Source organism: Hypanus sabinus, chromosome 9 (assembly GCF_030144855.1).
Source record: "Hypanus sabinus isolate sHypSab1 chromosome 9, sHypSab1.hap1, whole genome shotgun sequence".
NCBI lineage: Eukaryota > Metazoa > Chordata > Chondrichthyes > Myliobatiformes > Dasyatidae > Hypanus > Hypanus sabinus.
In genome coordinates, this window is record NC_082714.1 from 48,044,737 (window position 1) to 48,057,882 (window position 13,146).

General features: G+C 43.5%; 1 protein-coding gene across 7 annotated transcripts in view; it reads right to left on the reverse strand.

Moving 5' to 3' along the window:
- Nucleotides 1–13,146, reverse strand: part of rhbdf1a (rhomboid 5 homolog 1a (Drosophila)) — a 373,026-nt gene that overhangs the window by 46,034 nt on the left and 313,846 nt on the right. For all 7 annotated transcript variants that reach the window (XR_009513976.1, XM_059979627.1, XM_059979628.1 and 4 more), the window contains one exon: nt 7,750–7,956. Coding sequence is in view for 6 of the 7 variants with exons in the window: in XM_059979627.1 (XP_059835610.1) it covers nt 7,750–7,956 (207 nt within the window). In the remaining variant the exon portion in view is untranslated. The remainder of the gene's footprint in view (nt 1–7,749; nt 7,957–13,146) is intronic.

The following is a 13,146-nucleotide window of genomic DNA, read 5'->3' on the forward strand; positions in this document are numbered from 1 at the left end:
GGAAGCAAGAGGTTAAAGATCTCAGTGAACACTCCAGCCAGTTGATCAGCACAGGTTTTAATATCTGGCCAGATTGTGTTCAAATTGGCAGTAATAAGTCTGACCCTCAGTAGCTAGGATAAGAAATCAATCAATCCTTTCTAAAGATAACCACCAAGAAACTGAATAGCACTGGAACGAGATTAGTGTTTCAAAAGAACATTAGCCTATGGGTCAATATCCATTGCTTTATTTGACTGGAGTTCAGATTTCACATTATAAACTCTTCATTGTTACTGAACATTTCCAACGTTTTCAGCTCCTGGTGAAGATCTTTGACCTAAAATTGTTTCTCTTTCCACAGATGCCCAATCGATCCAACATGTTCTATATCTACTTTATTCTGTGATATTCAGGAGGCCACACATCCTGTTATCTGCCGAAAATCTTTTCTTAATGTGCAGCCAGATATAGGAGGCCTTTGTTCAATGTGCTAGGACAGGGGTCACCAACCTTTTTTGCACCGCAGACCGGTTTAATATTGACAATATTCTTGCGGACCGGCCGACTTGGGGGGTGGGGGGGGAGGGGAGGTGTTCATCACGACCGGAATACAGCGATACTCGAAGAGGGTTCCTTATGTCCAGTTTATTCCACAATTTAGTTTACGTTGCTATCAGCACTTGCTTCTGTCCCACCTGCTCACGTTTTTTTCTGCTCAGAAAAATCAATGGGTTTGTCTTTAAGTGCAGGGTGCTCGGACTCAAGGTGCTGAAGCAGTTTTGAGGGCTTCATTGTCTCATTAGACAGCCTCCGGGCCCGAACTCCAGCCTCCCGCCTGTCTGCCGCCAGACGCCTTGGCCAGATGTGGCTGGTCGTGGGTGGGATGAGAGGACAAGAAAAGGGCTGGAGGTCCCCGTGCCGGGGCCAAGACGGTCGCAGTCCAGAGAGAGCGACCGAGTGAGGAGTGCGACAGGACGCGCCCCCCCCCCCCCCCCCGTAGGATCTATCAGCTGACAAAAGTTTGGTTCGAGGGATGACTTTCAGTAGATCGCAGCGAGGTAGCTGCTCTAATACTTACAAAACTCTGAGCCCAAATTAGGCCGTTTGCTAATATTTTAGCACCGGGTTCCCCACGAACATTGGGTGTGCTAAACAGGTTTAGAGGCGGTCGGTACCCGTCTGTCCGTGCTCCAGGCCAATAGCAACGGCACTTCTCACCGGTTACCTGAGGCCAACCAGTGATCTCTGGCACGAGGGTATCACTGCGTTTAGGCAACTGATGACCTCACATGTGTTTAAGTTCAACAGCGGGCGTGACAGGGAATCGAGAAAGGTGCAGCTGACTCATATCATTTCAAATCACATTGTTTCCTCGTGGCCCAGTAGCATGTGCTTTGCGGCCCAGTGGTTGGGGACCACTGTGCCAGGACTTGAGTTAGGGTTGGGGGATGTGGGGAAGAAAAGAAAGAGGAGAAATGTAACTCAGGTGAATGGATCACTGGGGTTTTGGAATGATAATGGTTGGTAGGCTTTGTAGGAAGTGTTGGGTGATATGGGATGAACATGCTGTAATGATGGTCAATGGTTGCAGATGGGGTTTTGACAGGGGCTCAGGGTTATGAGGACGATTTGAAGGACAACGAGGTTAACCCTTACTGTACCAGCCCCAAGATGGGCTATTAGTGCCAGCCTGGGTCCTGTTCAGGCAGATCCCCCTTGGCAAGCAGAGGCATGTCCTGTAAGTGTCAGCGGAGCAGTGCGTATCAAGAATTGCGCAGGCATGAATTTACATATTATTCACATGGGGACCAGGAGCACAGTCAGAGAGTTTGCCCAACCCACAGAATTCCCACATTTTCCATTATCTTTCATCCTTTTAAAATTCTATATGGATCATGCAACATATAGAGACTACATGATCCAGTTACTAAGCATTCGTGTATAGTTGAGTTTGTTTTTGATTGACTTGCATATATTAGAAACTAACATGCAATTCACCAGAAATCTATAATGTTTGAATCCATTATACCAAGCATAGACTTGTCTGGATATCACACTGCGACACTGGTGTTCTTTGATCTCAATCCTGATCAAATTTCAGGTAAATTTGAGTCACAGGATATTATATAAAGACAACTCTGTGCAGCAGTTTTTTTTGTGTGAACTGAGTTTAGTTACAGGGCAGGAATAACAAGGTACAGTGGCATGCAAAGGTTTTAGCAACCCTGGTCAAAATTTCTGTTACTGTGAATAGCTAAGCGATTAAAAGATGACCTGATTTCCAAAAGGTATGAAGTTAAAGATGACACATTTCTTTAATATTTTAAGCAAGATTACTTTTTTATTTCCATCTTTTACAGTTTCAAAATAACAAAAAAGTAAAAGGGCCCAAAGCAAAAGTTTGGGCACCCTGCAGAGTCAGTACTTAGTAACACCCCCTTTGGCAAGCATCACAGCTTGTAAACGCTTTCTGTAGCCAGCTAAGAATCTTTCAATTCTTGTTTGGGGGATTTTCACCCTTTCTTCCTTGCAAAAGGCTTCTAGTTCTGAGAGATTCATGGGCCATCTTCCATGTACTGCTCTTTTGAGGTCTAGCCACAGATTTTCAATGATGTTTAGGTCGGGGGACTGTGAGGGCCATGGCAAAACCTTCAGCTTGTGCCTCTTGAGGTAGTCCATTGTGGATTTTGAGGTGTGTTTAGGATCATTATCCTCTTGTAGAAGCCATCCTCTTTTCATCTTCAGCTTTTTTTTTACAGATGATGTGATATTTGTTTCCAGAATTTGCTGGTTTTTAATTGAATTCATTCTTCCCTCTACCAGTGAAATACTCCCTGTGCTACTGGTTGCAACATAAGCCCAAAGCATGATCGATCCACCCCTCTGTGCTTAACAGCTGGAGAGGTGTTCTTTTCATGAAATTCTGCACCCTTTTTTCTCCAAACATACCTTTGCTCATTGCGGCCAAAAAGTTCTATATTAACTTCATCACTCCACAGGACTTATTTCCAAAATGCATCAGGCTTGTTTAGATGTTCCTTTGCAAACTTCTGATGCTGAATTTTGTGGTGAGGATGCAGGAAAAGTTTTCTTCTGATGACTCTTCCATGAAGATCATATTTGTGCAGGTGTCGCTGCACAGTGGAACAGTGCACCACCACTCCAGAGTCTGCTAAATCTTCCTGAAGGTCTGTTGCTGTCAAACGGGGGTTTTGATTTGCCTTTATAGCAATCCTACCAGCAGTTCTGTCGGAAAGTTTTCTTGGTCTTCCCGACCTCAACTTGACCTCCACAGATCCTGTAAACTGCCATTTCTTAATTACATTACGAACTGAGGAAATAGCTACCTGAAAATGCTTTGCTATCTTCTTATAGCCTTCTCTTGCTTTGTGGGCATCAGTTATTTTAATTTTCAGAGTGCTAGGCAGCTGCTCAGAGGAGCCCATGGCTGCTGATTGTTGGGACAAGGTTTGAGGAGTCAGGGTATTTATAAAACTTCGAAATTTGCATCACCTGGTCTTTCCTAACGATGACTGTGAACAAGTCATAGCCCTAACAAGCTAATTAAGGTCTGAGACTCAAATCTGTTGGGGTGCCCAAACTTTTGCATGGTGCACCTTTCCTTTTTTCCCCACTCTAAAATTGTACAAAACAAAAATAATACACTAATCATGCTTAAAATGTTGAAGAATGTGTCATATTTACCTATGACTTTTGGAGAGCAGTTCACCTTCTACTCACTTAACTATTCACAGTAACAGAAATTTTGACCAGTGGTGCCCAAACTTTTGCATGCCACCAAAAGTCATACATCTCAAGCTGTGCACAAGGAGTGAGTATACTTGGCTCTGGTAATGATGCATGATAAAAATAACAAGAAAGGAAGAATAGAAACACAACATAAAATGGCAAAATGGCAGGAAAATGCATAATGCGTCCATGCACATATTTCTCTTTTCAGCAGAGACACAAGAGAACGCCTTATATTCCATCTGGGTTACCTCCAACCCAACGCAATGAATATTGATTTCTCTAACTTATGGTAATTTCTCCCCCCCCCCCCCGGATCTTCTTTCATTTTCCATTCCCCATTCTGGCTCCCTTCTTGCCCCTTCTCTACTCCTCACCAGCCTATCATCTCTGGTGCCCCTCCTATTTCCTTTCTCCCATGATCCACTCTCCATGATCAAATTCCTCCTCTTTCAGCACTTTACCTTTTACCTTTTCTATTCCCCTCCCAGTCTCTTGCTTCAACCCCACCTACCGAGCTCCCTTTCCCCTCACATCTGGTTTCACCTATCACCTTTCAGTTGTACTCCTTTCCCTCCCCATACCACCTGGTTCTGGTTTACTCCCCCTTCCTTTCCAGTTTCGATGGAGGGTCTCGGCCTGAAACGTCAACTCTTTATTCCTATTCATAGATGTTGCCTGACTTGCTGTGTTTCTCCAGAATTTTGTGTGTGTTGCTCTGGATTTCCAGCATCTGCAGAAGCATTAGCATTTATAGAATACAGATACGGTAGTTCTGGAGGAAATACGTCCTGCTGGAGAAATTTAGCAAGCGGAGCAGCATTAGTGAAGGTGAACAGCTGCTGAGTTCCTCCATTCGTTTGTTATCTGCTTCTCTTTCTTTAATGTTATTATCCAAGATCAATGGAAAAGATTGGTTACTTCAGTATTCACATTTGATAATGAATTGAATTTAAAATGCACTCTGCACATCAAAAACATTCTCCACCACACTTAAATTGTGAAACTAAATGGACACCAAATAAAAAAGTAAAGAAAAAGTTTTAAAAAAAGTTGAAAAAGCAGTTGTAGTGTCTGCTGTATGATAACCTAACAGCTGAACAGATAAGTGACATCCCTCCTGTCTGTCTGAACCTGTGGTTATTTGATAACACACACTAGTGTGGTGGCCACGTATCTGGTACAAGAGTGAGTAAGATCTCTGTAAACAAATCCATTTGTAGGTCTTTTATGTCACTGGGAGTGCAGCGTTTATTGTTCATCTTTAAATAATTTGAGGTTTTGATGAAAAGGTTCCCCTTCTTGAAGCATTGCAGTATTTCTGACGCATACAGGAATATTCCCAGTACTCCAGCCATGGCCAACTCAGGCTATGTACATCTACTGACCTTAAGTATCTCACCTAATAAATCTCAAATGTGCCAGTAGACATGTTTTTTATTGTTTATATTGGTCTCAAGACTCCTTAAACCACCAGCGTTACTTTGCTCTATCCCTTTTCAATCCGTATTTGTACGATATTCATTTCAGAATCAGGTTTATTATCACTGGCATGTGTCATGAAAGTTGTTAACTTAGCAGCTGTACAATACATGATAATGTAGCAAAGAAAATAAGTAAATCAATTAATGTATATATATTGAATTGATTAAAAATAATGCAAAAACAGAAGTAATACATATATTTTTTTTTAAAAAAATAGGTGGTGCTCATGGGTTCAATGTCCATTTAGGAATTGTATGGCAGAGGGAAAGAAGCTGTTCCTGAATTGCGAGTGTGTGCCTTCAGGCTCCTATATCTCCTTCCTGACAGTAACAATGAGAAGAGGGCATGTCCTGGGTGATGGGAGTCCTTAGTGATGCATGCCACCTTTCTGAGGCACCACTCCTTGTAGCTACTATGGAGGCAAGTACCTAAGATAGAGCTTACTAATCTTATAACCTTTTGCAGTTTCTTTTGGTGCTGTGCAATAGCACCCCTCCCCCAACACAAAATAGTGAAGCAGCCTGTTTGAATGCTCTCCATGATATATCGATCAAAGTTTTTGAGTGTTTAAGTGACAAACCAAATCTCTTCAAACTTCAAATGAAATATAGATGCTGACTTGCCTTCTTTATAGCTACATTGATACGATAGGACCAGGTTAGATCCTCAAAGGTCTTGACACACAGGAATTGATGCTGTTCAATCTCGCCACTTCTGATCCCTCTATGAGGATTGGTTCATGTTCCCTTGTCATACCTTCCTGAAGTCCACAATAATCCCTTTTGTCTTATTGACGTTGAGTGCAAGGCTGTTGCTGTGACATCACTCAACCAACTGGTATCTCACTCCTATACCATTCTCATCTCAGCAAATTTATAGATGGCATTTGAACTATACCTAGTACAAAGTCATAGGTATAGAGAGAGTATGGAGCAGTAGGTTAAGCACACACCTCTGAGGTGCTCCAGTGTTGATCACCAGTGAGGAGGAGATATTATCACCAATCCACACAGATTGTAGTCTTCTGGTTAGGAAATCAAGAACCCAATTGCAGAGGGAGGTACAGAGGCCCAGGTTCTGTAGCTTATCGATCAGGACTGTGGGAATGATAATGTTAAACGCTGAACTATAGTCAATGAACAGCATCCTGACGTAGGTGCTTGAATTGTACAGATGACACAAGACATACCCAGGAAGAGCCATTGATAGGCAAATTGCAGGGGATCCAGGTCCTTGGTGAGGCAAGGGTTGATTCCAGCCATGACCAACCTCTCAAAGCACTTCATCACTGTAGAAGTGAGTGTTACTGGGTGACAGTCATTATGGCAGCTCACACTACTCTTCTTAGGCACTGGTATAATTGTTGCCTTTTTGAGGCAGGTGGGAACTTCTGACTGTAGAAGTGAGAGGCTGAAAATATCCTAGAATACACCCGCCAGTTGGTCAGCGCAAGCTTTCAAAGCCTTACCAAGATCTCCGTCAGGGTCTGCTGCCTCGTGAGGGTTCACTCTCCTGAAAGACACCGGGTCCAGCAGGAAGCTTCACAGCTGTAATTATATTCTCCCTTTCAAAGTGGGTGTAGAAGGCATTGTTCATCTGATAGCGAAGCATCGCAGTCATTCATGCCATTGGGTTTCACTTTGTGGGAAGTAATGTCTTGCAAATCCTGCCAGAGTTTACATGCGTCTGATGTCACCTCCAACCTTGCTCTAATTATTTCTTCGCTCTTGAAATAGCCCTCTGCAAGTCATACCTGGTTTTCTGCTACAGGCCTGGGTCAACTGGCTTAAATGCCACAGATCTAGCTCTCAGCAGAAGTTGAATCTCCTGGTTCATCCATGGCTCTTGGTTTGGGAATGTACAGCAAGTTTTTGTAGGCCCACACACATCCAGACAGATTTTAATGAAGTCAGTGACAACTGCAGCATACACATCCAGATTAAAAGATGAATTCCTGAATACAGTCCAGTCCATCAATTCAAAGTGCTCCTGTGCTTCCCTTGTCCATATCTTCTTGGTCCTCACTACTGATGCTGCAGTGTTCAGTCTCTGCCTATACTTACGGAGTAGAAGGACAGCCAGGTGATCAGACTTCCCGAAGTGAGGACGTGGAATAGCATTGTAGGCATTCCTGATGGTGGTGTAACAGTGGCCCTGTGTGTTGTTTGGTCTGGTAGCACTAGTGACTTGTTGACGTAAGCTATCAATAGTTTTGCAATCTATCAGAGTGGGATACTACCTGTCACGTGACAACTTCTACATCTGCTCCTTTTGTGCAGAGACAACAGAACTGATGTAACAAAAGTTATTGTTTCAAATAAAAGCAAATGTGACAACAATAGTAATCAAACTTGAATAATGCTGTCAGCACTATTTAATTAGAAGTAGGTTATTGCTCCATTTCAAATCGTGAATACTCTGCAGTTGAATACTTCCAAATACATTCCAGAATGTCAACTTATACAGTACGATACAATCCCCACTTCTTGAGTGTGAAAAATAACTATGATTCAAATTCTACTCTTCACCTACCTTTACCAGGGCTGCTGCTGCCCTGAAACTCATCTTCGCCACAGATTCCCTCTTTCTTCGCTTGGGAATACGGTTGTATCCGGAGCGAGAGCTGGTGAAGGAGCACAGGGATGCAGCACCAGGCGTGATTGGAGTATGGGGAACGCTGTAGCCGTCATTTTCGTCTGGCATCCGAAAAGCTCTTCCTCTGGCCAGTGGGTCTACAATCTGCATCAGGTCAAAAAAGAGCAAACATGAAATTAAATAAAAACATTTCAGAAAAAGGCCCTCAACTTGACCCAGGGTAAAACTCCTGCACACAAACTAACTAGAAATTCATCCACTATTCATTATGTAACACACCCGATATTCCAGTAAGTGCAATGAACTCCAGTACCAGGCAGATTTTAAATAAGCATAAGGACTTTGCCTGCTTTATGTCTTCATGTTCAATAACACCCAAGTTAGCTTTAATACAAGTACATGTGGCTATCAAACCACAACACAGCAGTGCATGTATAATCTTGTACAATGGGCCACATGTTCCCCATTAGAATTTGACAGACCATTACACAAAAATGAAATAAGTGAGTTATGTCATTTGAGCCAGAATCATAGAAAAATACAGTACAGAAACAGGCCCTTCAGCCCATCTAGTCCATTCCAACCCATTTAAACTGCCTAGTCCTGTTGATCATAGCCCTTCATACCCCTACCATCCATGCAACTATCTAAACTTCTCTTGCATATCGAAATCGAGCTTGCATGCATCATTTTACACTCACGACCCTGTGTGAAAAGGTTACCCCTTAAACATTTCACCTTTCACCCTTCATCCATGACCTCTCATAGTCACGCCCAACTTCGGTGGAAAAAGCCTGCTTGCATTAACCCCATCTATCACCCTCAATTTTGTATACCTCTGTCAATTTTCTTTTCAATCTTCTACCTTCCAAGGAATCAAGTCTTAACCTATTCAATCTTCAAGTCAAGTCACTTTTTATTGTCATTTTGACCATAACTGCTGGTACAGTACACAGTAAAAATGAGAATGTTTTTCAGGACCATGGTGCTACATGAAACAATACAAAAACTACACTGAACTACGTAAAACAACACAAAAAACTACACTAGACTACAGACCTAACCCAGGACTGCATAAAGTGCACAAAACAGTGCAGGCATTACAATAAATAATAAACAAGACAACAGGCACAGCAGAGGGCAGTAAGCTGGTGTCAGTCCAGGCTCTGGGTATTGAGGAGTCTGATGGCTTGAGGGAAGCAACTGTTACAAAGTCTGGTCGTGAGAGGCTGAATGCTTCAATGCCTTTTCCCAGACGGCAGGAGGGAGAAGAGTTTGTATGAGGGGTGCATGGGGTCCTTCATAATGCTGTTTGCTTTGTGGATGCAGCGTGTGGTGTAAATGTCTGTAATGGTGGGAAGAGAGACCCTGATGATCTTCCCTTGTAACTCAGATCCTCCAGTCCTGGTAACATCCTTGTGATTTTCTCTGTACTCTCAACCATGTTTACATATTTTCTGTAGGTATGTGATCAAAACTGCACACAATATTTCAAATTAGGACCCACCAATATTTAATACAACTTCACATAACATCCCATCTCCTGTACTCAATACTTTGATTTATGAAGGCCATTGTGCCAAAAGCTTTTTTTACAACTCTTTTTACCTGTAACACCACTTTCAATGAATTGTGGACCTGTATTCTCAGATCCCTTTGTTCTACCACACTCCTCGGTGCCCTACCGTTCACTGCGTAAGACCCACCCTGGTTGGTCCGACTGAAGTGCAACACCTTGCACTTGTCTCTGCCAATCTTCAGCTGGTCCAGATCCCACTGATCTGGTAGTCTGATAGTCTTCCTTGCTGTGCACTACCTCCCAATTCTTGGTGTCATCTGCAAATTTGCTGATCCAGTTAACAACATTATCATCCAAATCATTGATAAAGATGGCAAACAACAACTGACCCAGCACCGAACCCCGCGGCACTCCACTAGCATCAGGCCTTCAGTTAGAGAGGCAACCATCTACTACCACACTCTTGCTAGTCCCATAAAACCAATGTCTAAAAGAAAATACTACCTCATCTTTAATGCCAAACAGCCAAACCTTCTTGACCAACCTCCCATGCAGGACCTTGTCAAAAGTCTTGCTAAAGTCCACGCAGACAATTTCCACTCCCTTGCCTTCCGTAACCTTCCTGGTAATCTCCTCAAAAAATTACTGGACTGGTTAGATACAATCTACCACACATGAAGCCATGCTGACTGTCCTTAACCAGTTCGCATTCCTCCAAATTCTTATATACCCAATTCCCTTAGATACATGTCAGTAACTTTCCCACTATTGGTATCAGACTCACCAGCCTATAAATTCCTGGTTTATTTTTAGAGCCTTTCTTAAACAGTGGAACATTAGATATCCTCAAATCCTCCAGTGTCCCACCTGCCGCTAAGGATGATTGAAATTTCTCCGCTAGGATCCCTGGAACTTCAACACTTGCCTCCTGCAGGGTCCAAGGGAACACCTTGTCATGCCCTGGGGATTTATCCACCCTAATTTGCCTCAAGACAGCAAAGACCTCCTCCTCTGGCTAGGGTCCATGAAGTTGATGCTGTTTTGCCTCACTTCCATCAACTTTGTTCGTCTGAGTAAACACTGATGAAAATATCTATTTAAGATCTCCCTTTTGGCTCAAGCATGGAGTACCATTATGATCTTCCAGAGGACCAATTTTGACCCTTGCAATACTTTTGTGCTTAACAGATATGTAGAATCCCTTTGGAGTGTCCTTCACCTTGTCTGCTAGGCAACCTCATGCCTTCTTTTAGCCCTCCTGATTTCTTTCTGAAGTATTCTCTTGCATTCCTTATACTCCATAAGTACCTCATTCGTTCCTGTCTAGACCTTCTGTGCACCTCCTTTTTTTCCTTAGCCAGAGCCTCAATATCGCTTGAAAACCAAGGTTCCATAAACCTGTTATCTTTACTTTTTATTCTGACAGGTACATGCAAAGCTTTGTACTCTCAAAATTTCACTTTCGAAGGCCTCCCACTGACCAAGTGCACTTTTGCCAGAAAACAGCCTGCCCCAATCCACACTTGCCAGATCCTTTCTGATACTGTCAAAATCGGTCTTTCTCCAATTTACTGTGAATCTTAAGCTGCAGATCAGACCTATCTTTTTCCATATTTACTTTGAAACTAATAGCATTATGATCACTCACTGCAAAGTGTTCTCCTACACTTCCTTGTTGGGACTCTATGCACTGATTAAGGAAACTTTCCTGAACATGTCTGACAAACTCTGTCCCATCTAGAACTTTTACAGTGTGGGAGTCTTTCAAAATGCGGAAAGTTAAAATCATCTACTATACCAATCTTAAGTTTGTCGCAGCACTCGATGATATCTCTAGAAATTTGCTCCTCTAGATCCCTCGGACAGTTGGGTGCTCTGTAACATAGCCCTATTAAGGTGGTCATATCTTCCTTATTTCTCTGTCCAACCCATAATGACAAGCTCTCCAGTCTGTCCTGACTAAGCACTGACGGGACATTTTCCCTGACTAGTATCGCAACCCCTTCTCCTTTAATTCCTCCCGCTGTGTCATGACTAAAACAACGTAGCCCTGGAATTTTGAGCTGCCAGTTCTACCCCTGCCACAACCACATCTCACTAATGGCTACAATGTCATAATTCTATATGTTGATCCATGCCCTGAGCTCCTCTGCCTTTCCTATGACACTTCTTACAAAGAATTATTCACAGCTCAGGATATTAGTCGCACTATGCACAACCTTTAGATTCCTGAATTTGTCGGATGTCTTAAAAACATCTGTTTCCACAACCTGTCCACCATCTGTTCTGAACTCTGGTTCCCATCCCTCTGCAACTCTAGTTTAACACACACCACCCTCCCCAACCCTGTGCACCATTAGCAAAGCTTCCCGCTGTGATATTAGTCCCCCTCCAGTTCAGGTGCAAAACGCCTCTTCTGTACAGGTCCCACCTTCCCTGGAAAAGAGCCCAAAGATCCAAAAGTCTCTCTCCTCCCTCCCACACCAACTCCTTAACCTCTTGATAAATTATATAACCTTCCTACATCTGGCTTCACTAGCACCTGATACAGATAGCGATCGAGAAATCTCAATCCTAGAGGTCCTGTCCTTTAACTTAGCACCTCACTCCCTGAACTCACTTAGCAGAACCTCATCACTCTTCCTACCTGTGCCACTAGTACCTACATGGACCACAACCCCTACTTAAAAATGGCAGTCCTGGACCCTGGCAACATACCATTGGGAATGTCCTGGTCTACAGAACCTCCTTCCTGTTTCCCTAACTAATGAATCCCCCCCCCCCCCCCCGTCATCACATTTCCCCTCTTCTTCCCCCTTCCATTCTGAGTTACAGAGCCAGGGACCTGACCACTGTGACTTCCTCTGCCCGATCATCCTCCCCAACAGTATCGAAAGTATTAAGGGGGTGGCCACTGGGGTACTCTGAACTGGCTGTTTAACCCCTTTGCCCTTCCTGACTGTCACCCAGTCTCCTGTGTCCTGCACCTTGGGTGTAACTACCTCTCTATAGGTGCTATTTATCACCCCCTCAGCCTCCCGAGTGACCTGGAGTCCATCCAGTTCCAGCTCCAACTCTTTAATGTCGATTGTTAGAACCTGTAGTTGTATACACTTCTCACAGGTGTAGCAATCACGGTCACTGCAGGTCTCCCTGCTTTCCCACATCCTGCAAGAGGAGCATTCAACTACCCTGCCCAGCATCTTTACTATTCCAACTGCGCAAATATAAAGAACATAAAGAGCTGGAGGCGGAATTAAGATGGTGATAAACAGCAACTCCTTTGCTTGCAACTTTGGAAACAGCTCTATTTCCATCTTTAATATCTTTATTTTTTTCCCTTACGGGGTTCTTTTGAAGACCCTGACCTGGAGTTACATGCAGACTTGGGTTCTTTATGGGAATAGGATCCGTTCTCAGGGTTTTAGAACCGGTCATTGTTTGGCACGCCAAGGGTTCGGCCTGAGAGGAGGCCTTGTGTTTGGAAGCCTATGACCTTGGGGCTCTGGAGACTGACGGGTCGAGGGTTGGTGTCACGGCAGGAGATTCATGTGTCATTGGGAAGGCAAGAAAATCTTTTGTTGCGGGCCCGAAGACCCGAGATCTTTGTGATCTTGGGCACAGAGCTCGTAAAATGCGATGAAACAGACTTTTTAAATATCATAAACAAGCGGGTTGCTGTTACGTCTCCCGCTCGGTATGAAAATGTGGGATGAGAGAGCGAACCTGTGGGTTGTCTAATGCCAGATGAAATGTGATGGCCGTTGGGGTAACTGCAAAGTCTGTGTCTTTGCTATTGCATAGCTTAAACTTGT